This window comes from Rhipicephalus microplus, unplaced genomic scaffold (assembly GCF_043290135.1).
Source record: "Rhipicephalus microplus isolate Deutch F79 unplaced genomic scaffold, USDA_Rmic scaffold_22, whole genome shotgun sequence".
Taxonomy (NCBI): domain Eukaryota; kingdom Metazoa; phylum Arthropoda; class Arachnida; order Ixodida; family Ixodidae; genus Rhipicephalus; species Rhipicephalus microplus.
Window position 1 is genome coordinate 9556097 of NW_027464595.1, and position 26157 is coordinate 9582253.

The 26157-nt window shown below is 46.7% G+C and overlaps 1 protein-coding gene across 1 annotated transcript in view; it reads left to right on the forward strand.

Moving 5' to 3' along the window:
* Positions 1 to 26157, forward strand: part of LOC142786344 (uncharacterized) — a 121107-nt gene that overhangs the window by 20913 nt on the left and 74037 nt on the right. The window contains exons 3-4 of the mRNA XM_075883973.1: positions 7981 to 8246; positions 19589 to 19655. Of these exons, the coding sequence (XP_075740088.1) occupies positions 7981 to 8246; positions 19589 to 19655 (333 nt within the window). The remainder of the gene's footprint in view (positions 1 to 7980; positions 8247 to 19588; positions 19656 to 26157) is intronic.

Below are 26157 nucleotides of genomic sequence, written 5' to 3' on the forward strand. Positions count from 1 at the left end.
TCTGAAGCAGAATTTTTCCAGACGTCAGATTTGATGCGCAAACGAATGCGAAGGTATCGTCCAAACGTACCAGGCCTGATGCGAAAGCTATCCCTCTGGTGACGCAGTGGACGCAGTGTACGGAGGGTTGTACCAGCACATCGCCGCTGTCGGTGACATCAGACGGAAGTGTAACAATTCGATGACTGTGCGAAGGTATCTCAGTGTCTTCTTCTGCATAAAAACAAAGTGGCGTCATCTGCGTTAAACAAATAGGAGGTATCGTTCATGTGGATAACACATTGCTGGCAGCAGATGAACGCGGTTGCCGTTGAAAGAAAGTCCCATCCTAATATTAGCTGTTGAGCACACAAACTAAGCATTGCACATTGTACACAATGTAGACGCAAACAGTGCACATAGCAGAAGGTCGAATGGCATCTTCTTGAGCAGTGAGCGAAATCGGTCCATCGTAGGGCGTAGTAACATTGCAGAGCCGTGCACACAAATCTCTGTGAATTTAGCACCAGTGTATATTAATGCCTCCACTTCTATGCCTTCTACTAAAACAGATAATTATATTATAAGGATGTTCTGGAGGAATCTTTCGAACTTCGCTAAATGCAGCTTTTTTCCCAGAAGCTGCGTAATTTAGTTTGAGACAGGTAAAAGTGGCGATGAAGAGGAGATGGCAAGCGATGCCTGGCACTACGGTAGCGAGGAGCCATTTTAGGAGTCGGTGATGGTGAGCAGGAGCGATCGGGAAGCATAGCGTAAGGACAGTGCTGGAAAGTGGTCGCAGTGGCAAAGTCATTCCGGTCATAAGTGTCAAACCCACAATGCTCGTCTCGCCGACGCTTGCGACAGAAACGTGCGATGTGTCCACGATATCCGCAATAGTAGCAGGCAGGTCTTGTCGGGCGCCATGGCTGATAGTAGGATTGGGTATTTGGCAGAGTGATTTGTTGGGCAAGTCGGTTCATTGGGTTGGGAACTATGGAAGCCAGGTGTACTGGTGCCGGTCGTGCATAGTAAGGATGGTTTGGCTTGCTGGGCGCCAGGGACGTCGGGTAGGCTGGTGTGTTGTCGTTAGCATCGATGGAACGAAGGCTGGAGTAAGTGCGGCGACTTGCGCTTACGTTAGTGGGTCTTTGGAGGCGTGAGGGTCTGTGGACGCATTACCAGTCATAGCCACCAACTCCTCCCTAACGACGCCCCGTAAATTTGTACTAGGGGTGTCTGAAGGAAGCTGACGTGCTGAAAAACCGAGCGACTGCAGTTTTTCTCATATCATTGCGCGTATCGTAGCTTGTAACGAGGGGTTGGCAGCAGGGTTGTCGGGGATGGCTGCAGGAGAGTTGTCCAGCTGCAGCCGTGCGGATTCGAGCTCATCTAGGCGCTGGCACATAGCCACACTGTCAGCAACAGTAGTTGCCCCGCCGCGGTGGTATAGTGGCTAAGGTACTCGGCTGCTGACCTGCAGGTCGCGGGTTCGAATCCCGGCTGCGGCGGCCGCATTTTCGATGGAGGTGGAAATGTTGTATGCCCGTGTGCTCAGATTTGGGTGCACGTTAAAAAGCCCCAGGTGGTAGAAATTTCCGGAGCCCTCCACTACGGCATCTCTCATAATCATATGGTAATTTTGGGACGTTAAACCCCACATAGTGGATGGTTAAAGAACAACCTATCCAACCGGACGCAATTTGTACAAATTAACCACACCAGTTCTAAACTTATCATGTCACCTCTGGTGTTCCTCAGGGTGGCGTTTCGGCTCCTGCACTATTTCTCATTTTTATCAATGACTTACCCACGGACATCCCAGTCAACAAAAGTCTTTTTGCTGACGACTGTATACTCTACAAAGAAATTACTTCTCCAGTTGACCATGTAGCATTGAATAGTGCACTGTCGGTTTTCGCATGGTGTGCTAACTGGCAAATGAGCCTTAATGTTAAAAAAACAGTTCTTTTGCGAATAACAAGAAAACGGCACGTACATGAGTTTTCTTATGCCATAAACGATGACCCGGTAACAGTAGTCGCGCAGCACAATTGCCTTGAACTAACAATAACGTCTGACCTTAGATGGGATTGCCATGTGAACATCACTTGAACAGCACTTGGGCGGCTCTTTTTTCTTAAGCGACGCCTTCGTCAAGCGCCCCGTGAGACTAAATTACTACCTTGTAATACACTCGTTAGATCAGTATTAGAATATGCTACCCCAGCATAACGTTCATCGACTAACAAATTAATCACCATTATAGAGGGAGTGCATAGAAAAGCAATAAGGTTAATCTTCAATAAATATCAACTCTCATACTCTCCAAGTGCTTTAATCAAATCGGCTGGATTACTCGCAATTGAAAACCGCGCTATGCTCGCCCGATTGAAACTGCTTCATCAATTAATTCATAACAAGTTAAATGTTGATAGTTCTAAGTACCGTATTTACTCGCATAATCCTCGCACTTTTTTTGCCAGAAACCTGATGCAAAGTTGGGGGGTGCGAGAATTAAGCGGGGAAAACTTTCCACGAAAACAAAGAGAGCGAAAAAAAAAACAAAGTGGCCGCAAATCGGGATTCTCACACCAGCAATTTACAGCAAGCTTTACAAAGTACTAATTAGAACTTACCTCAACAATAAAAGCAGAGGTTCAACACAAGGCAAGATTTATTTGAGACGAAAAGTGGAAGCAAATAGTCGAGAATTATAATACTATACGCGAAGCTTGTGGGCGTTGCGGGCGTAGCGGTAGCGGTCGGCGCTCAACAGGAGCCCTCCAAAGGTAAGCGTAGGACGTCAGTATTGGGCTGATGGCTATTTAACAGAATCGTCCGCAGTTTCCTTCTGAAGAAATAAAGTTTACCATCAATGACGATAGTTATAGCGCGAGAACAAAACGACGACACAAAGACAAGAAGGACACGAAAGACACAAGCGCTAACTTCCAACTGAGTTTATTGCGCAGAGCACGAAAATATATAGAGGAGACAGTAACCATGTGATAAAAACCTAATGGCACAAAGAGCAGAACATGAGTAAGCAAAAAAACAAAAACAAACAACACAAAAACAAAGGCACTGAAAAACAGCAAGGAAAAATCTAGAAGAAAACGAAACAGAAAGGTAAAGATAATATAACTACCTGCCCGCACCGAAACCTTCGAGGAACCTGCGTTCCTTCAAAGCCACGGAGGGCTTGCTAATACAAGGCACCTACCTGTTCGCGTGCCATCTGCGCAGCCTCGACAATGACTCGGGTTTGAGAAGATTGGCTGACAACCTTTCTAGGGCGATGTGGGGGGTGCGAGAATTATGCGAGTGCGAGGATTATGTGAGTAAATACGGTATATCTCTATTTCTGACACAAGAATAACTCTACTAAAGCACTCATACACCCTAAATGAATATCGCTTTCATACAAATTGCTTTAAATACTTTCTTTCCGCTAGCCATACGATAGTGAACGACTTACCTTCTACTATTACCAATACCACCTCACTAACTACCTTTTTATCACTACTTGAAAATTATTTACATGATGCACAAACATAAAACTACAAATATTTTGCGTTTTTTTCCTTAGCGATGTATAGTACTATTGGTATTTATTCTGCTACCCACATTCCACTACTTGTGCATAGAATGTATATTTTTTTTTCGTATTTTTTGTAAAGCTTACCTACTAATGTGTAACTATGATTGTATAATCGCAAGTATATTGATATAATGTGTCAGCACTAAACAGATTTCACAGTTGTGTATAAATGTTTAGCTAATGTGAATTTTCCTGTTTATCTTAACTTTGCCATTCAGCACAAAAAAAAGGGAAAAAAAAGAAAAAAAAAGTTATTTCGCAGTGTTTTTTTCCTTTGTCTTTTTTCCTTATTTGTTTATAGTTTGTGTCCTTCCTGCAATAATTCCTAAAGGTATTGGCAGTATGTAATAAATAAAATAAAACATCAATCAAGCAACAATAGTTGGGTCTTTTGCGACCAAAGCATTGAAGGCAACAGAACCTATGCCTTTGAGCAGATGGTGCACTTTGTCTCGGTCATGAAGGTGTTGACGCGTTGACAAAGAGAGAGAAAATCCTCGATATATGCGGTATAAGACTCGCGTAGTTGTTTGCGACCATCAAGAGTTCTCTTTGCCAGGCTGGCTTGAACTGCTGGACTAGCAAAGTCTTGTCGCAGATGTTCTTTGAAGACGTCCCAGTCGGGAAAGTCGATCTGGTAATTAAAAAACCAAGTCTTCGTCTAAGATAAAAGGAGATGTGGCGGAGATTGTGTGGATCGACCCAACAGTTCGCTGCATTCACTATGTCATATTGGTGTAGCCAGTCCGTGTTCTCATTTCAGAGTTCAGAAAACAGAGGGGGCTCGCAAGGGGGTCCACTGACGATCCAAGAGTGAGTGGCTGTGGCAGTCGTAGCCGGAGGGTTAAAGGGAGAAGCACCTGAGGGTTCGTCCTGTGGTGTGCTGGTGGACACGTAGCCCAAACGACGACTTGAGTGAAGCTCCAAGAAGTAAAGTGGGTGAGCAGGGACAGGGAAACGAGGAGTAACCTCCACCACTTGAGATGTAGTCCTTTACACGCCTTTTTAGGCCTGGTAGACGTGGCCAAAAACTGTCACATCGAGGCACAGAACAGACTCAAAGGTTATATGCACCAACAATGAAGATGAGGAACACCATGTGATGATGGTTATGTAAAGGTAATGAAGAAGTGTGTTGTAAATGCCCACGTTATTTGCAAAATATATTTGCAAGAGTGGTTGCAGCACTGGCCAGTCTGGCTCGTCGCTCGAGCAGCAAGCGACCTTCATTCGTCGGATGCATACGTGCATTGACAATTTGCAACAGTGGCATCCTACATGTAGAACTACCGTCGGTAAAGGCGCCGTACCGGCGCATCTGGACGTCAGTGGGAGAGTGGTACTGCTTCAGATGTGTGACATGTATGATTTCGCTGTTTCGAGGGGTGGATGAAAACGACGAGGCAGCAGGAGCGATTTCATAAGTGACGGGAGTCTCCTCACAAAGCACTTTGTATGGTCCTGTGTACCGAGGGAGCAGATTTACAGGCCAACCTGCCCGGTCGGAGACCAGAGCAGAACCAACGAACCGGGCAAAAAGTGCACATAGGGATGTCCTTGATCTTATTAACGCTGTTGGTTTTCTTGGGAGGCCAGAAGGCGACCACGAGCGGCTTCGCGCGCATGGGTGGCTCGATTATAGGAAAGTGGTTCAAAGCTATACTTGTACCACAACAGCTGCTTTTAGTGTCGTAGTGGTCTGCTGGTGTAAGTAAGGCTCGATGGAAAATTTTCATTAGAAGGCAGGTGCAGATGATTCCATGTTGTTCATGGCAACCTGTGTTGCCCATTCCGCGACCCATGTCTGACTGGATCTGAGCTGGTCAACAACTTTCCACTGCCCGGGGAAACAATCGCGCATATTATCCGGCCGTGGCACCATTTGCATTTGGCTTATTATCTTCCGGTGATATGTTGCTCAGCACATATGGGCTGGAAAAATTGCATCTGCAGTTTTCTTCCGATGCATTCTTGTGCCTTGGTTGACTTACTTGTGCAGGGGGGAAGTAAGCCCTCCACTCTAGTTTATGATGATTGGGGATGTCGTGAAAACAGACCAGCTCATCTCTTGCAAGCCTCCCTGAAATGAATGACTCGCCTGTCCGATTGGCAAAAAAAACTCGAGCATTACAGGCCAACCCTGGGAAGTATGTGAACATTAAGGTACTGAACCCTCAACGTGGGTCTGGCAGTTGCCATACTAATGTAGCGAGATTATGGTATCCATAAGTAGTGATCTAAACCAGTACATTTGGTGGGAGTTCGTTCTGGAGGAAGGATCGTAAGGCTGCCTGCCAGCCTGTCCCGACTGTGAGTTCTTGAGAGGCATGTTCATCCTGTGTGATGGCTTGCATTATGGCATTTATGCTATTGGCATGGAAGGAATGTAGTTGCAGAAAGAAATGAGCCCTTTCTGTACTGGCCAGCCACTTATAGCAACTTATAGCCTGTGCTGACTTTTTGACCACTTTATCGCCATTCTGTATTGTTAATAATTGGAAATGGTACGGTATGTGTTGGTTTGTGCAGCATAAAAAACAGTGCACTTGGTGCTCTCGTAGTTTGCAGTGTTTTTATTTAGAAAGGTTGCTTTGACGGTGCTGTCACCCAATTGGCCTTCTGCAGCCCATCATGCATGCACAGGAACGCCTCGCCTGGCGCGAGCGCCTCATCTGGAAGGCCAGGCTCTTCCAGATGGCTTGCTATTCAGGGTAGTGTCGTGAACCTGTTCACCCTACAGGCAACTCCACCCGCCCAGTCAGTGCCAAGACAGTTTTTCTCACCGTAAGCACATTTTGGGATTCCCACTGATTGAATGGAAAGGTGATCATAGGGCTGGCAGATACAAATTAGGAAAGCACAACAGGACGCTCTTAATGAATCCATCAATGGCAACTCGTGGGCACGAGGTTGTGTGTGGCCCTGTCTACATAAAAGCTTTTTTCATGTATAGTGGGGGCGAGGTGTTGTTGGGTTTGAGGCATGCGCATTAGTCATCAGCAATGATGAGTGGCATGCTCTCCACGACAGAATTCCTGCTGCAAGGAGTCTCTTCAGTGTTGGCTTAATTGCCGAGGAACACTGATAGAAAGCTTTTCAGTCTTTTTTTTTTTTGCAATCAGAGCTCAGGTATACGGCGAGCCACAGTCGTCGTAATTTTTTGTGCAACATAGACTTTACTGATTTCGCTGCTTGTGTCCGTGTTTTAGAGTCTAGAGTTTGGGACCACAGTGTGTTGTTAGCAATATTAAAGTTGCACATTGCTGTTAGAGTTTGGGACCACAGTGTGATGTTAGCAATATTAAAGTTGCACATTGCTGTGTTCTTATATATGACCATGGCAGTGCATCTGCAGTCACGTTTTATTGTAAAAAAGCACAAAACTTGCCCATTTTTGTGAAAGTAGCCCCATCATTGTGAATCTAGCCCAGTTTGCAAGCTGTTACATTAAGGGATTTGTGCCGGCCCTTTATCAGGCACACTTGTGAGCCATTGGGCTAGACTTCAGTAACTCTACAACCGATGAACAGAATTTTATGAAAATGTGTACTTTCTTTAGTGTTAATGTATGAACATACCCCAAAAGCTTTATAAAGATATCTTAGCAAATAAAAAAATCACCGCATATCCAAGGAGTGAATGATGAGTGGGGTGAAGTACTGGAGGGTTTCTTCGCTAAACCATGAACCATCCGCCAATATCGCCCACTACATCATAAAAGACGTGACAAACACTGTATATGTTTATACAGAAAATTTTAATATTTGTAAGTGGTAGCTATATGTCGCTTTTGTTCCGCCTTCATTATAACGGCTTCATGGTTGATGAAGTGGTCGATTGGTGATGGGGTGTTGTGGGATCTTTGCAAGTACGAAGTAGTGGGCAGTTTGCAAAGGTGGAACTATAGGCGGTCAGGTACATACAAAGAATGGACAGACCCACGCCTTAGGGAGCTTAGCTCGTAGAAGTTAGGTATCCCGGGTAGCCTCCCATTTAAGTAGATCGGTTCTCACAAGAGGACTGCCACCGCAATGAAGTCATTTGCACTCTGCATCAGCAGTGGGCAGCTGACGCAATCCTTGTTTTCAAATCGAAAAACATTCGGCATTTTTATGTCGATGCTGTTTTAGTCTGTGTGGTAGGAACTTATCTACCATGGTAGCCATGGTAGCATAATTGTGCTAAACTTGCTCCTTCCAGAAAATGTTACGTCTGTACTTTTCTAAAGCTGGTCATTTACCTGGGTCGGACCTTAAACTTGTTATCTTTTATCGCTAAGTAAACCCAGTGCAAGAGAGAAAGCCTGTTTATAAAGAGCAAAATTCTGCCATTGCAGTTTCACTTGCTCAAGCGGAGTTAAGCAGAAAAAGAAAAATGTGCACATTCATTTCCCACAGCGCTGCCCCTGTGAACGCTCGAGCAGCCAAGGCTCCAGCGGTGGGCCAGGCTGATGCAGGAAGCGAGCTGCCTCGCTATTTCCTGCGAAGCCATGCCCGGCAGCTCTTGCAGGGGCAGCACCTGGCTGAGAAGCGAAAGCTTGAGGCCAGGGAGAGCAGCAGTGGCAAGAGGAGGCGCCTGGAGAGCCCCCCCGAGCAGGCCAAGCCCGCCGAGGATCCCGAGGCAGCCAGTCCTGGCCAGCGTCGCAGCCAGGGACCGCCTCATGGTGAGAGGACATCTTTCGTATAACATTCGTTCTGGTCAACCATGTTCCTAGCGATGACCGGCTGAATTGTTTCGCAGTGCAAGTAATCAGAATGGCTGCTCGCTTTTGAGGAACACTGAAGCACGTTTTGAATTTAAATAAATGAGCTTTTGCTCTGATGTCATCCAATTTCGTGCTCTAAAAACTTGTCAAGCTTTTTCAGAACTAGTGCAAGCAGCTGTATTTTGGTTAGAAATCGCAGCAAGCATCTCGTACGGTGATGCGAATATTTCTGCTGTAAAGGTTGGTGGAAGCTTCTGGACAGTTACCACCTGCAGAGCTTCACATACCATCAGGACCCAGGTGAAACTTTCCTGCTGATTGGCTATTGCTTCCAGCAGTGCTGGTCTATTAGCACATTCCCAGGAGGTAATGGAACCAGCAGGTGATGGAACCAGTAGCTGGTGGTTGCAGTGGGTGTTGAAACCAGCTGCTGATAGAACCAGCAGGTGATGGAACCAGTAGCTGGTGGTTCCAGCGCAGTGTTGCAGGCTGTCGGCCAACTTGTAACTCGCCGACATGGAGCACACCTCCTAGCAGCAAAGCAGACAATAAGCCTGATTCGAGCTGCATATTGTCAGCTGCAGGCTTTATTGCAGCTCGAACAAGCTGAAATACGGCCTGTTTCTAAGTGAAAGTTAGTCCCTTCACAGCTGAACAATCGTCACATTCCAATTTCGTAATACTTAGTAATATTCTGAGGAACCGGTTTATTCGGCCAGGCTCGAGCTAAATCATGCTGGTGATGATATTTTTAGATAAAGATGTACAGGTGATGATGATTACAAAGAGAATAAAGAGTCATTCGCTTGTTGCGCTCACACTAATTCCCTCGCGCGGTGAAAGCGGCTGCCTGGTCGCTTGACAGTATTATGAAATGCATCGCGCATAATGCTTTAAACGAGATACGTGCACTATCTCTGTTCCTCGGCAACGATGATCAGGACTGGCGCTAAGAGGAGAAACGCGGTAATTGACAGGAGATGTCTGTTCGACCACCGTGTATGGCCCAATGAAGCGCCTGATGAATTTGTCGCATAGGCCGGGGACGCGTAGTGGAGTCCATAGAAGAACTTTGTCACCAGGGGAAAAACTCGCAACACGGCGAGACGAGTCGTAGCGAGATTTTCGAGTGTCTTGAGAGAGGCCGGTGTTAACACGGGCCTGGTGACGGCAGTGTGCGAGACGAGATAGGAATTCTTCAGAGAAAGGAGCCGTGGAGAGGGCAGGGGCCGAAAGGAAAGGGACATCCAGAGCGAACTCGGCGAGTGACCATGGACGAGAAAAAATGGAGAAAAGCCGGTAGTGCGTTGAGCAGCCGTATTATAGGTGAATGTCGCGAAGGGTAGAATTGCATCCCAGTTCGTGTGGTTGGGGTGAATGTACATGGCGATCATGTCCGATAGGGTCCGATGAAACCGTTCAGTCAATCCGTTGGTCTGCGGGTGGTAGCTAGAAGTGGTCTTGTGAACAGTGTTCGAGGCACGCAAAACTTGCTCGACAATGGAAGATAGGAAGACTTTGCCACGATCACTGAGGAGAATGCGTGGAGCTCCATGACGCAAAAAGATATGGCGAAGAAAGAAATCGGCGATCTCGGTGGCAGTCCCAGATGGTATGGAAGCCGTTTCTGCGTAGCGGGTAAGGTGGTCGACTGCCGTGACAATCCAGCAATTCCCATTGGATGATATAGGAAGAGGGCCATACAAGTCGATTCCAACGACTACAAAAGGTGAGGCGGGACAAGGAAGAGGTTGCATTAAGCCAGCCGGAGCAGTTGTCGGTCGTTTTCACCGTTGGCAATGGACACAGGAGGCGACGTACTTAGCGACGGCTGAAAAAAGGCCAGGCCAAAAACGACTTCGAATTTTGTCGTAAGTCTTGTGGTAGCCTAGATGAGCAGCGGTTGGATCATCATGAAAGGCTTCCAGAACTTCACGTTGCAGAGAACGTGGGATGACGGGTACACACTTGTTGCCATCGATGTGGTAAATGTAGCGACATAAAGCATCACCGACGAGCTTAAATTGCTCAAGTTGTCGACGGAGTCTGGCGTTTGGAAGAGTAGTAGAGCCGGGCAAGCGGTCAACAATGGTGTGGCAGTATGGGTCGACACGTTGTTGTGAAACAAGGACGGATAGGGTGGCAGGTGATGAACTTAGCGCTGCGATTGGAGAGGTGCTGTCGTTTTGGAGTATCGATGGTGAATTGCTTCCGCTGGGCAAAACACAGCGCGATAGAGCATCAGCATCTTGATGCTTCTTCCCAGATCTGTAGGCGACATCGAAATCATGCTCCTGCAAGCGAAGCGACCAAGGCGACTCGATAAGTTTTTCAGCGATGAAAACCAGCATAGGGCGTTATGGTCGGTCACGACGGTAAAATGACGGCCGTGAAGATATGGTCGGAATCTTTGCACTGCCGAAACAACAGCAAGGCACTCCTGCTCGGTGATAGTGTAGTTCTTTTCTGGCGCGGTAAGAGCACTACTTGCATAAGCAACGACGCGTTCGCGGGAGTTTTTGTCACGCTGCAAGAGTACCGCACCAAGGCCATGACCACTTGCGTCGGTGTGAAAGATGGTGGGTGCGGTGGAATCGAAGTGGCACAGTACCGGATCCGACGTGAGGGCTTGCTTCAATGCCGTGAAAGCACTTTCGCAGTCTTCGGACCAAACGAAGGGGACGTTCGTTGCGAGGAGTTGATGGAGCGGAGACGCAAGTTCCGCGAAACCACGTATGAAGCGCTGGAAGTAAGAAGATAACCCAAGAAAGCTGCGCAGGTCCTTGTGACGTAGTGGACGAGGAAAATCGAGGACAGCGGCAAGCTTCTCGGGGTCGGGCCGAATTCCTTTGCTGACAAGGGGGCAGAGAACCTTGATTGTCTCGCTAGCAAAGGTACATTTCTTGGTGTTGAGGGTAGATGCTACTCAAAACGATTTTCTTTAATAAGAGTCTGAATTTAACACAATTTGGCATGCTAATAGTTTTTTCTCCTCTTTGCAAATATGTCATTTATTTTCATGTAGATTGCTTGGTTTTCTTTCTGCAGGTCAGATACTGCAAAATTATGGCCATTGCTATGCAACAATTCTGACCTATAAAAATTTGAGATAAAGCATGCAGATATAGCTGACTATGATTCTTTGGAACTGTAGAGTGCAAAAAACTATATTAATTTTGTGTGTAAAAAGGTGAAATACAATAATAAAATAGAAAAATTTACTATGGCTCTAGTTGCCAAGGGCTTTCAATGTTATGTAACTTTTGAAAAACATAATCAAGCAGCACTGACAATCTGAATAGATACTTGCACTCTCTGGACCTTCATCATGCTATGTGCAAAATTTCATAGAGGTATGTCAATTCCAAGTATACGAAATAGCGTGTATAAGAAGCACAGATCACACAAAACTGGAAAAGGAGAAAAACGCATTTGAAAGTTTGAAACCTTTTTTTTTATCAGAGTTGTTAGAAGTGCATAATCTTTGGCCATAATGTTCAACAGAACTTTGAAAAGCACTGCAAGTTACTAGAACTGTCCTGCAGCTTAGATTGTGCCCTCACGGTCCTTGCGAGCACTCTCCTCTAGCCGTGCCCTTTTCACTCCACGACGACGGTGGGCCCTTGCTTCTGCTGTCAGACGCTCGGACATTCTCTTGATGCGCCTCGCATCGCGGGAATCACTGAAAGTAACTAGATCTCTAGATGGCAGTATGTTGAGCTCTTCCAGGATGTGCTCGAAAGTAGCATGACCCTTGTTGAACCACAGGATTGCCATAGCTGCGGCAGTCTCGACAACCGTTCGGGAGACAAACTTAGTCTTGGGACAAAGTAGCCAAATTTTGCTGTTCAGGGATTCCAATGTGTTCTGGGTTTTCCCTTTGATGCATCGAGCAAGGAGCTTCTCATCCGTTAGCCGCTTATAAATGGGCAAAACAGCCAATCCCTGTGCTTTTGTCAGGAGAGGTGTGTGACGTGGTGCAGGTTCACCAAGTGCTTCAGCGCGTTGATGTTTGCACCACGATTCTGTTCCTGCAGGGCAAAACTTGTGGCTGCCAGCATTGTCAGTAGAGCATGAGTGGAAGTACGAAGCCCATACTGTAGTGTACATATCCCGTACACTCGTTGCTTGTTGTGGCAATCTGATAGTATGTTTGGAGCTTCTGCATGGCTGGCTCTTTCATTTTCTGCCCTCGTGGTAATGGCACATGCAGCTTCCGTAGCGCGGTGCCAAGTCTCTTGGCCACATGATTAGTGCAGTCTTTTTTTTTCTATATTGACAGCACCATAGACTTTTGACCCTGCAACTGCACTATATGCTTTGCTGTCACCGTCACTCAAGAATGTCATGAAATGCAGTGGCGTGTCATAAGTCAATGTTCTCTGCGAAATGCGCATCGCAGCCTCCGTTTCCATGGCATGGGAGGAACAGTCTGCATTGTTTTCACAGACTGGGCCTCGAAATGCCTGCCACAGTTCCTCGTCTGGGCCCATATCCTTGTGCCTACTGCATGTCAGGCAGTAATTTGATATGACCTCGAAGTCTAAGCAGAGGTAAGTATCTAAGGAGATAACTGCGCCAATCCCGTTGTGGCTTTTGTGGCCCGTCTTCTGCCAAGTGCCGTCGAACATAACAGCCACATCAGTTTCGCCTGCTACTTCTTTCGTCAACTCTCTGGATCGGCGCAAGTTTTCACTCACAGCTGCCATGGCAGCGGTGTGCACCTTCTTTGCTATCGAAAAAAATCCTCGGTGGTGCATTGGCTTTGGGAGTCCAATAATGGAGCAAAATCTCGACAATTGCTCATGACCGATGCCGACATTGCGTGCAGCCACCACTGCCTTCACATTTACAGCGAAACTATCTCGGGAGCTCCCACTGTCGTACCGTTGGCTCACTCGGCTGCTGCCGTCCGCCGTAACACGCAGTGACGTATAGGAGCACAAAAGAACAGTCGCTGAGCATTCGCTGTTTTCGCAATGAAGTTCGAGGAGCGACGAAAGTCCCTTGCGCTTTGCTGCCGGCTCCCGAACGGCAAGTTTTTGAATACCTCAAGCAGGGCATGCCGCACCTGCCACAAGTGCCGTCAGCAAGAGGGTGTCGCACAAAACTGTCGTTGCACGAACCTCATCGCGCTGTCTTTCGGCTTTTTCGAAGAAGCCGAGCTTCTTTTCCGAAGCACTGATGAAAGAAAGCGCAGCGTCAATCCCTTCATCGCAGCCACTGTCGCTCGCGCACTCGTCGATGCCGCCGTCAGGCCTAGCACACGTAGGCGCGTTCTTGTTCGTCGCCGTCGTTCGGGGCGCTTTACGTCGCCTTCCCTTGAACTTGTGCTTCGTTCGAAACTTCTGCGGTCTCACGTTGCACTTTTTAGGGCTTGTCATCGCGGAAGTATGCGTAGACGCGCAGAAAAGCAGACGGACCGAATGCCGATGGCCGCCACCAACACAGCTGACAATGACTCGGTAGCCAATGGCGATGCGGCTTAGGGTGCCGCGCGTTTCAAACCGCTCAAACCACGTGATAAAAAGGCCTCATTTTTTGTTTTTTTGCCCACAAACGAAACTGGCGGTCGTCGGAGCTGTACGAAGAAGGCTGGACGCAACTTTCCCAACCGATTGCGATGGCGGGCGGCACTGCGACGGGGAGCAGCGCGCAGTCAAAGATGGCCAATATCGGCGCAAATTCACGAAATTTAGAGCCACCGCGATGCCTTCATACACATTTTTTTGCATTTTGCGGTTAGAATTTAGTTTTGAAATTTTCACAGATGAAAGAATGTTTGAAGATTACAATGCAATAAAAATCGGAAATACGAGAAATTTTGCTAAAAATGCGATTTTTCGACTCGCATCTCCCCTTAAGAGTAGATGACGTGTTCCATGATCTTGGAGCATATGCTGGTGAGGGAAATGGAACGGTAGTTTCCAGGGGAAGACCGGTCACCTTTTTTGAAGCCTGGAATGACCTTCCCTGTCCTCCAATCATCTGGCACTGTACCTGTGTCAAGTGAGTGCTGAAAGATAATACAAAGAATCGCACTGCACGCATATTTAGTACTTTTTAGTGCTTTCGCGTTGATTCCATCAATACCGCAAGATGAAGAGCACTTCAGGGAGTCAATGACCTTGACAATGCCCTCTGCCCTGAATTCAATACCCCCCATTGGAGGAAAATTTAAATATGGAAAGTGTGGTAATGCATCTGTACTTGCTTTTGTGAACACTGAACAAAACGCTAGATTCAGTGCGTCGGCAACTTCGGAATCGGCAATGGGTGCCCCCATGTTATCACATAGTGAAATAGTACTTTTAATATCAGGCTTAATCGCTTTCCAAAAACAGCGCGGGTTAGACTGCAGCATATTTGGTATGGTAGTCGAATAGTAGTCACGCTTGGCGCGTGCTTTTACTGAGTTGTATTCTTTAACGTCCTTATTATGCTTTTGCCAGGCCGAGGATGAACCAGTTCGTTTAGCAACTCAAAATAATCGCTTTTTTATTACTTAGGTCTTTCAAAGACTTGTTAAACCAGGGGGAACGGGCTTATTCATTTATAGCGATAGTTGGGATGTAAAGATTCATTAAACGCAGCATTTTGGCTTTGAATAGTATCCAAATGCTCTCGGTTGAATGCTGCCGATATGTAAGGGCAAGTTTCTCGTGAAAAACGGAAAGTTCACGGTTGATGCTGGAATAATCGGCTTTGTCGTATAGCGTGAGTACTTTTTTAGATTTCTTGCTTTTTAAGATGTTGCAAGGAAATGTTGCATGAATGACGTTGTGGTCGGGAAAACCATGGATATACATAAGAAGGGGGGGGGGGGCATATTATCGGGGTGTGACGTGAAAAGGAGGTCCAAGACTGTTGATGAGTGTTGGGTTACTCGGGTAGGTTTATTGACCAGCTGTGAGAGGCGAAAAAGCAAACTTATGTTTACAAATTCTGCAGCCATGTTATTTTGTGCAAGACATGACGCAACATTACTCCAATCTATTGAAGAAAAATTGAAATCACCGAATAATAAGACGGGAGTGTTGGGATACGTTGTTGTTAGTTCTAACAATGCTTCGTGAAAAGACGAAAGAAAGGAGCTATCGGCACATGGTGAACGGTGGCAACAGCCGATTAACATGTGCGGTGAAGGGGCATGGCAGCACGTCCAAACCATTTCCAGAGAATTTTTAACATTTACAGTAGAGCACTTAAGCAAGCGATGTGTGGCAATCGCCACACCGCCCCCACGGTTATCATCAAAGTGGTTCTTGCGAAAGATATCAAAATCTGAGAGATCAGGAAGAATCTCGGAGTCAAATATGTTAGAGGTTAGCCACGTTTCCGTCAACAGAATGACGTTGCTAGAAGAAGAGATCAAGGTGTATAACGGATCGCGTTTTGGCATCAAGCTGCAAATGTTAGTGTAAAGCAGTGAGAGATCATGCTTAACACTCTGATTCGGTCTTCGTGGCTTTTGCGCCCGTTGCTAGGCCTCAGGTTCGACAACCAACTGCTTAGCCTGATCAAAAACGTATGTTTCTCTGCCACAGATAAGCTTGTCATAACGGAGCTTAAACGGGGAGTGCTGTGCTTTTCCAAATTCGATGAGGCGCTTTCTGGCTACACGAATTTCCGGGGCAAAGTCTTCACTGATGCCGTAATCTGTGCCTTTCAGTTTACTGCTAGACGAAAGGAGTGCTTCTTTATCCTTGAAGTGGGCAAATTTTACTATTATCGGTCGCCATTTCCCCTCACGATAAGCTCAGAGTCTATGGGCACGTTCTATGTCACGACTTCGAATAGTCATGCCCAGGCTTTTGTGACAGAGATCAGTAACCAGTTATTCACTAACATGCCATGCCTCGTTTCGCACATCACTGAACCCGTAAAAGATCAGGTTGCGCCTTCGGGATGTGCTTTCCATGTGGCTAATCCGGTCAGACAGCATAGTTACCTGAGCAGCGCTGTTAGTGGCAACACTTTCAATGATTTCAAATTGAGACTGAACATTTGAAAGTGATAGTAAGTCGGATTCTATTTTGGTCAATCGCGAGCTGAGGTCATTGAACGTTTTTTCATGTTCATCAAGGGTTGATCTGATTGAACCTAACTGCTAAAGCATGGCCGACTGCCCAGATTGCAACGTCTTCAGTATATCAAGCATGTCACTAGACACCACACAGTGTTCATTCCTAGGTCCAGGATTAGTCTCAATATCACCTGCTAATAACAATTTCAACGGCATTTTGGCACAATCGAGAACTACAGAGATGGAGCGCCGTGGGCTCAGCAGAACAAGTAATGATCGGCATCCAGTTCGCTTAGCGTAAAGGCAGTGGTAATTCGTTACCTGCGTAGTGAAGTCAAGCGGGTTAGGATGACCCATCGCCGGTGTGCCGCCGAGCCCACTAGGCACAGTGAGCGTCTGCCCAGGGTTTATATTGGTGCTCCAAGGAACGGTGGCGCTGTCGGAAGATAGCGTGCCCGAAATCCAAGATGCCAGCTGATGACCACGAGGCAACCGTAGTGAGAGCGTTTGGCGGTGATGCGCGCATTCCAGTGCACAGTACAGGCTGGGCTGGCGCTCCCCGTCATGGCGAGGTGACGCGTTCACAGGCAGGTGGTCAGCGCCGCATGGTAATGGAGACCGGGTAGGCTAGTCGAAGTTCTGCAGTAGCATCAGGATCCAGGGCAGCACGAAGAACTGCGTAGCGAAGAAATCAAGCGGGTTAGGATGACCCATCGCCGGTGTGCTGCCGAGCCCACCAGCCCGGCGGCACACCGGCGAACTGTGTACTTGATGGGCAGCTGACAGGGAATCGCAAATTATTCATCGTGGCGAAAATTTTGTTGTAGCAGTATTAGACAATGCCCCTTTGCGCATGCCCAGTTCAAAAAGTTTGGCTGTGCTTGTGCTACGAGGGTGCAGGGGCTTTGTCGAAGGCCAGAAACTCTAATGTTCCTTCTCGAAGGGTGAAGGTCGATAAGACATATATAGTTGTGGCCCATGTGTATACAATGCTGTACCACCACAAGAAGGTTGGGAAACGACATGGAGTTGAGGTGAAGTTTTTGATGCTTAAGGAGCTTGCAGTCTTGTGCACGTTCATAGGTGGCCACGAAAACAGGGTGCAAGAAGCACTACACGAAATCGTATGCAGAATGCAGTGCTAAAGGGGTATATGAAATACATTTGTCATGTGGCTAAAGTTGTGTAGCACAAATGGAAAGATGTGCCAACATGTGCACGTGTGAACATGATTTCTCAGTAAAAGAAATGCATACAAATGGGCACCTACCCACCCAGTGCTCAGAGAGCAAGGGTAAACCAATGCTGGAAAATAAGAAGATATTGAGCTGCTGCTGCGATAATAGAGCAAGTAAAATTTGCAAAACACATTATACAAGGAAGAAGGGAAATGACTGTGCCAATGAATCATCTGTTGGCTAAAGTATGAAGTCCTTTGCCACTTTTCATTGTCAAATTACTGTATTGCCCATGGACATCTTATAAAACTTCGTAATAACTGAGCTTTTGAATTTTTGTATACTGCTGTTTGTAACAAAATAATCAAGCCTGCCTCCCAACACACAAAGGTTCCTTGGTGGGGATCTACCTTACTTCTTTGTTATTTGTCTCCATAGCATGAGCTTACTTTCATTTTGTGGATTCTTCATTTTAATCTTCTTTTTTTCATGGTTGTTCAAATTATCAACCTTTAGCACTTCTTCGAAAGTACTACACTATGCAGTCGAATCTCGTTATAGCAATCCTCAATATAATGTTTTTTTTTGAAAATTCCCTTCCAAATGTCCATTGGTTTATTGTAAAAATGTTTCACCACTACAAATTGTTCAGAATATTGCATGTTTCAGAATAATTTATCGACTTTTGTCTCCCTTACATTTTCAGAACACTCCAAAATGATGAATGACGACTTTAAGAAGCTATTCACGGCGATAAACATTATGCCCAGCTCCGTAGCTGCCACTCTCGTCATGATGAGAATGCTGACATATTTCTCTTTGCCTGCACTATTCAATTGTGCGATAGCCCTGTTGTCATCATCATCGTCTGGAACTTGCTTTTCAAGTTAGCCTTTACCCCGTCATCCTTGCTTTTGTCAGGCAGCTTGACATGCGGGCTGGTTTCTAGTCTTTTTGTTGGTGGTTAAACATTCAAGATGAGCTACGGAAACGGCACGAAAGGAATGCTTAGACGGTGAAAAATGCAATACGAGACCTATTGGTTGAAGTCTCTGATAATAACTCGCTCATGCTGTACAAACGCTCACACAACCTACAGTGCTTCCACAAAGCGTGCATGCGAGCTTAGCTAATGACCGATAAGATCCGTATCATCCATTGTGGTAAGGAAACTGCGATGAGAGTAAATACGACGTTGAAACAGTGCACGCAAACCAACGTGAAGAATTCGTATTAACTGCTAACATTTCGCAGTGCGCAAGAAGGACGCGCCTGCTTACCGTAATAGTTTATTTTCCAGCAGTCGAGCTGCTCACATCAAGATAGACTGCCCTCTTTTTCAAATAAACGTGCACTGGTTCCGTATTACTTCGAGTTTGTTTTTTCGCACTTATTTGAGCATAATGTGGTTGCTCGATAATGTATACACAGCATGGGTATGCGGCTCACGAGTTAATGTTTACTATTTTTGTGCAAATTTTTATTACTTTCTTTAAAAAGACTTCACAATAAAGGATAATATTTAGCGGTTCTTTGAGATTTGTTGCATTGAAATTTCACTGTGTATTCACCATTGCTGCAGATCCTTCTTATGCGTTATGGCTGCCGTGCAAAGAACACAATGTGCCACCAGTGGTCCGGGTGCAACTAGCAACTTCGATGAGGACGGCTTGCCTCATGAAGACTATGGCTGTATCTGTGCCTTGTTAATTCACTGATAATTTTTTTAGAATGGTGCATTAGTAGCTGTAAGCTATGTCTGTAGACAATTACTAGCATCATTTGTGGTCTATACTACAGTGTTGCTTGTGTCTGTACAGTCTAGTGTAGAACATACTCACGACCTTTTTTCTTTCTTGCCTTTCTTTGTTCGCTTTCTCCTGGAATAGCAGGGCAGAGACACGGCACCTGTGGTCAGCAACTCTAATGCACCTAAGGTGTCGCCTGTATAGTAACAAAGAAATTGACCTCTTCAAACAATAGAAAAGTGGGCTGCTTGGACATCATGTAATGCGTTTTTTTTTACATGTCGTCAAAGCATTTTTGTCATTCAGTGTAGCTTAGCAACTTGAACTTGCGGTCTTACTTTTTCTTAGGGCGGCCGTCGTCGCGCTGGTGTGGGTCTCGCCATTGCAGCTCAGAGTCATCTGTACAGGACTCTCCGTACGTATTCTTTCATATTGTTTTTAAATTATTTTGTTTATTTTGCAGTGATGTTGCTTCACTTTTCATGTGTTTGCTAGAGATACCTGAACATTCAATGGTATTCTATAGTTTTTCTTAATAGAAATCTGTTATCGATAATGCGTCAAGTGCTACAGCTCATTTGCCATCTAGCGCAAGGGCTGTGAGAGAAGGCAGTGATGTGACAGCTGTGCTGAATGATCGATAGTGCTACAGCCTGCTCTATTTCCACTATTCTACACCAAACAGTGTGTTTTCATAGTTTGAAAATGAAACCACAGTCTCTCGAGGCTGAAGCATACTCGCATGTATCTGTCCTCATGTGCATGCACCATGCTGCCGTGGTTGTATGTGTAGATCAAGGAAAACGAATGCGCTTGCACACTGGTAGCCGCACCACTTTTCCGTTGCATCATAAACCATTTACTTACAATGCAAGTCGCTGAAGGCAAACATGTACACTTTGATATTTAGAGAGCCCTGATGTGCAAGACGTGTAGGACCGGCAGCAGAGAATTGAGAGAATTGATTGAGAATTCAGTAAATTATTGCCTTAAGTTTTCAACTGTACAAAACCTAAGGTTTGTTGTGAAAGTACTCTGCCGAGAAAAAGAATGCAGCAAAAAAAAAAAAATTAACCTTGCAGAAAGTTGCCGACTTGCATTTCAAAGCTCCTCACTTATGTGCCAGATTTCTTTGCAGCATGGCAACTGAATTTCTGCTTGCTGTATGCGCGATGTCGAAACCCATGCTGACCGCGAACCCGAACTCGAATTTTGCACATGTACGCTCTCGGTTTCGTAAACGATGCGAGGCTGTGCATTCATAATTGAAAGGTTTCTCTGTACTATCTATCCCTCGGGACCATACTGCACATCTGTAACCACTATGAAGAGGTTTTGCAGTTAGTACTCCTTAGGCCTTGCCTGCAGTCTTGCAACTTAGCGTGCTGCATCGGGCACTTTGTCCTAGAAAACTTGATAACGGGTGCAAATTAAATCGCACTGGCGAGCTTAATCAAGAGCAGCAAACGTGGAACCAAATTTGGGTGCTGGGTGCTTCGTTGTGGGTGTGAGATTTTGGAAGGCCATCTTTCATGCACAGCGTGAACTAGTGGTGCAATTTTATATGAGTTCAAAAAACGGACGGAGGCGGTCTATTCTATCGAGTCACTCGTGATTGGCACATTTGAGCCGGGGGAAATGCCGTGACAGAGCGTCACGTGACGGACAGAGGCGTTTCGCTCCATCGAGTCGCACGGGATTGGCTCATTTGAGCCGTGACGAATGCCGTGACCTTCTATGTCACGTGAGCCAAGGTGTCGCGCGTCAGTTTTCGTCCGTTTCTCATGCGGAGGAGAAGGAACGGTCTGAAGAATCGTCCAAAACGGATGGATTTAAATAGCTACGAGGTGGCTTGGATCGGATTTAAATGTAAGCGCTTTGCACCTTTCACTATCCGAATACTTTGAGAACATGGCGTCGCAGCGAGCCTCATGCACTTATGCTGCGATTCAATCCTCCCTCCGTTGTTGTAGCCACCCCGTCTGTTTGTCCATGACCGTTGTCGTAGACAGGCAGACAGACACACGGACAGACAATCGGACAGGCAGACAGGTAGACGGACAGACAGATGGACGGACAGACACGGACAGACACAGACACGGACGGACGCAGGCAGGGCAGGCAGGGCAGGCAGGCAGGGCAGGCAGGGCAGGCAGCATCACCGAGTGCGTACTATGTCCTTGTTTGTTGTTTGTGGCACTCTTGAGCACGCTTGTGGAGTGTTCACATCTACGAAGCCATACATGCACCATGTCAGGAAAGAGGCCACTATACTCGGCAAAAACTTTTCTTGTCCTTGAAAGGAATGCTACGGGGGCGGAGATTTCTGCCCGTGTAGCCCTACATGAAGTAATTCAATTTACGCGCATCTCGTAATGCATCTCGTAATCTCGATGAAAAGTGGCAGGAGGCACACCATCAGCGTTTGATGTATACGCAGACTCGGGCGCCGCTTAGTCTTTGAGGTATTCGTAAAAAGACGACGATACAGGGCTTTTCACGTGTCGGAACCCCGTTAAGGTAAATGAATACAACTGTCTTGTTGCTGTGCACTGCATCCTGTTTCGAACTGTTCCACATAGAAAATAAAAAAGGAACTTTTATATTTCACTTTGAAAATGTGTGTACTTTTGCGTAACTACGTTTCATGGCGATAAGATGCATGTGATTTGGCTCTGTAGCCTTCGCTTCAATGCCAGTAAAATCTGTTGCTGAGTATGGGGAAGGCAGAGTCATCAATGCTGTTGTTGAACAGCTCGCAGATGACTGCCTTGAAGCTAGCAGCTTGGATGATGACGATCGCCAGATTTATAGGGTCGATTTTATGAGGTCTCAGATATTGAACGTGGCCTTTCTGGATTCGAAAAAGAGCTGATGTATCTGTGAAAGGCTTTTCACCCAGTCCAAGCTCCGAAATGGAGTTTAAGATGTGCGTGTGAGAGATGATGTCAAACGCTGTTTCCAAGTCAAGACCCAGGATGCCTGTTACGTCGCTTGTGTTCACGTCTATGGTTTGATGTTTGAGCAGCTTGATGTCTGATTTGATGTTTGAGCAGGCCCCGGAGCTGATCGTTCATTAAGGTTTTGAAGAACTTCCCAAGCGTCGCTGGTGGACAAGGGCTCTCCGGGCTCAGTGCATGGGGGTTCAGTGTAAGGCGAGTAGTCTGAACAGCTTGAGGAGCCCATGGGTAAATATCTGTGAGCCAAACCATCCGGTATAGCGTCTTCAGAATCAAACTGTCTGGCGGCGTGTATGAGTTTTGCAATGTCTTGCCTTTGATTACTCTTTGAATGTGACTTGTTCAAAAGGTGCTTTAGCAAATTCATTTCTCTCCTATTCTCAATTAGCCATCAACAGAATTGCACACCTCATCCCACTGCTGCCTAGAGAGCGTCTGGCAGTGGTTCTCGATGGTTCGGTTAAGTTTTGCAATTTTCTCGCGAAGCCAACGATTGAGCCTCTGCCGCTTCCACTTATTGAGAAATGATTTCTTGGCCTCTAGGAGGTGCGCAAGGCAACTGTCCATCCTATCCTTTTCAAAATTCGTGTGTATCTTTTTTGTCACCTCACCAACGTCTCCCTTGAGCTGTTCGGCCCATTGATCCAGGCTAGGGGTTGAGTCTCCAACTTGCGGGCATTTTTTTCTGATAAGCCGGAAGTAATCCCAATCTGTGAAACTAAACTCTCTTACGGGCTCGCCCTTTACACTGATATGGGTAGCTAGGACATTATGGTCACTACCCAGATCCACGTATAATTCGTGCCAAGTAGCAGATTCAACATTTTTAACAAAGGTAAGATCGGGCGTGGAGTCCCTCGTGCAGGAGTTACACATCCTGGTCGGGAATGCTGGGTCCGGGGCCCCGCAGGGGCGCCTGCGCAAGTAGGCGTTTGGTGTGTAGCAACACCACAGACCCGAGCGAACGGGGGGGGGGGGGGGGGGGGGGGGGGGGGGAGAGTTTTGGCTCCCTCCCACGCCTAGCCGTGCGTGGCTTTGCCATGTCCGGGGTAAAGGGGATCCGAGGGGTTGAGCCGACGTCGGGTGATTGGACCTTTAAGGCCCCCCGGCGGAGGCAACACACCCCTTTGGCCCCGGCTTCATGTAGACGGCACCCCTGGGCTGACCCACCCAGGGGAAACCGGCAGTCGCCTTTTCCTGTCTCTGCCTCTCTTCATCTTCGTCTTTCCCTCTTACTTTCAATCTTTCCTGATCTCTCCTCTCTTCAATTTACTTCTGTTTTTCCTGGTGGCAAGGGCTAACCTTGTGTGCCCATCCAAACTAGGGTAAACCATATTGGGTTATAGTAACTGCGTACTGCTGGTGTTGTGCAGAAATGCTCTGCCACGTCCCCTCGTTGGACTCCGTGGTGGGTGGATAGCGCCGTTACCGAAAAATACACATTTTCCTATGGGATCCTCGACCCCCTCTTTAACTGATCGTGCTTCGAAAAGGGTACGCACTGACGAAACTTCACTACTTTGGCCCCAAAACAGAGAAACTTTCCCAAAATACCATGTCCTCCACTGCGAACAATCATCTACCATAGGTAGAGCAATCTCGCCCTTCCTTGTGGCCAAGTGCTTCAGAAAGACCATTGGAACCGGTTATAAGGCCACGAAGACGGTAAGTGAAGATCTGCTTCTCGAATTAAAAGACAAGGAACAGTACAATAAACTCTCGCACCTCGTAGCCTTTGGTAACATCCCCGTCTCTGTGAGCGCACACCCTACCATGAATACAGTGAAGGGCGTGGTATCGGACGAAAATTTGACGACACTGAGTGAAGAAGAGCTCTTTGATAGATGGAAGGACCAAAGTGTAATGCATGTCCAGCGCATCAAAATCGGACGTAACAACAATGAAATAGCAACAAAGCACTTGATACTCACCTTCAACTCAACCCACCCACCCACCTGAGAATGTCTAAACTGGCTATGTAAAACTCCATCCATGTCCGACCCTTCATTCCAAACCCGAGGCGTTGTTTCAAATGCCAGTGATTTGGTCATGCATTCCAGAGCTGCCGAGGACAGCTAATGTGTGCTAAGTGTGGCACAACCGGCCACAGTGCTGATAAATGTAGTCATGACGACGTCCTCTGTGCTAACTGTGAAGGCAGTCACCTCGCATACTCCAGAGCGTGCCCAGCCTGGAAAAGAGAAAAAGAAATAATAACTATAAAAGTTAAGTAAAATATCACATTCAGGGAAGCAACACAACGGGTGTCGTTATCATTGGCACTAAAAACACCTTTTGCCGAAGTGGTGCAACGAGGGGCGGCACCACAAAGGCCCTTGGCAGTTGCCCGGACCGCGCCTAGCGTGCCGAGGCCAATGCCACAAGCCCCTATGGCGGGAGCAGCCAGCGCTGCCCTGCCCACATTCAGCCTGTCCACACCAGTGACCTCTACAAGCTCTGGCAGCAGCCAGGGCAATCACGAGGCCAAGGGGGCTTCATCGACCCCCAGCTCGGTGGGGACAAAGACTTCGTTGATCGAGGCGAAGTCTAAGCGACGCACAGATCGGTTTTTAGAGCGGGCGTCCAGTGTCTCACAAGAGGCTATGGACACCAGTTCAAGCCAAACGGCGCAGGAAGCGCCGAAGGAGCGGCGAGCTTCTCTAGATCGCTCCAAAAAGGACGGAACGCCGATTACAGGGCCTGACAAAGGCCCTGTAAAACGAGCTAATCTCCGTCTTCTGTGCACACAGCACTTTTTCCCTTTTTTCTTTTTCCACTACGGAAAAATCATTCAGTGGAACGTAAGGGGAATACTTAGAAATTTAGATGACGTCCAAGAACTTCTGAGTAAGTTTAACGCGAAAGTGCTATCTATGTGTGCAAGAAACGCACTTAACTCCTAAGCACAAGGTCTTCCTACGGCAATATAATATTTCCCGAAAAGACCGGGAGGATGCTGTCATCTGGTGGTGTGGCCATTATAGCTGATCGAAGTATAGCATGCCAGCACTTGAAGCTCCAAACGGCCCTTGAGGCAGTGGCCATTCGAGCTGTACTTTTTAATAAACTGATTACCATATGTTCTGTGTACATACCACCACATCAACAGCTACACAGACGTGATCTGGAATCATTAATAGATGAACTCCCAGAGCCATTTCTGGTTCTAGGTGATTTTAATGCACACAATGTCCTGTGAGGCGATGCTCACTGTGATGCGCGAGGACGTCTCATTGAGCAGCTCTTTTTCTCTTCTAGTTTATGTCTTTTAAATATAAAGGAGCCTACGTATTTTAGCCTTGCAAACAACTCGTACTCCTCCATAGATCTTAGCATTTCATCACCGTCCCTTTTACCTGTTTTAAGTGGAACGTTCTTAAAAACCCTTATGGGAGGTGACCACTTTCCAATCATCCTGAGTGCGCTGAACAAAGGTCAATTACCCCGCAGGTTCCTCAATGGAAGATTGACTCAGCTGATTGGGAAGGGTATAGAACTCTTACACACATGACATGGACTGAGCTGTCTGCCCTGACCATAGATGAGGCTGTCACGTATTTTGCAGCTTTTATACTTGATGTCGCATCTAAATGTATTGCCAAAACGAGCGGCATGTCTTCTATACGGCGAGTCCCATGGTGGAACGACGCATGCAGGAAAGCACGGACCACTCAGAACAAAGCATGGGCATTGCTTCACCATTCCCTTGCAGCAGAAAACCTGAAAAATTTCAAGCGGGTCAAATCGCAGGCAAGGAGAACGCGTCGACAAGCTAGATGAGAGAGCTGGACAAAGTTTATATCGAGTATCAACTCGTACACAGATGAGGGAAAAGTGTGGAATCGGGTAAAGAAAATTAAGGGCCAACAAACGTATTCCCTTCCACTAGTAAATAGCCTCGGGGAAAGCTTGGAGGATTAAGCCAACTTTCTTGGCACACATTTCAAACACATATCG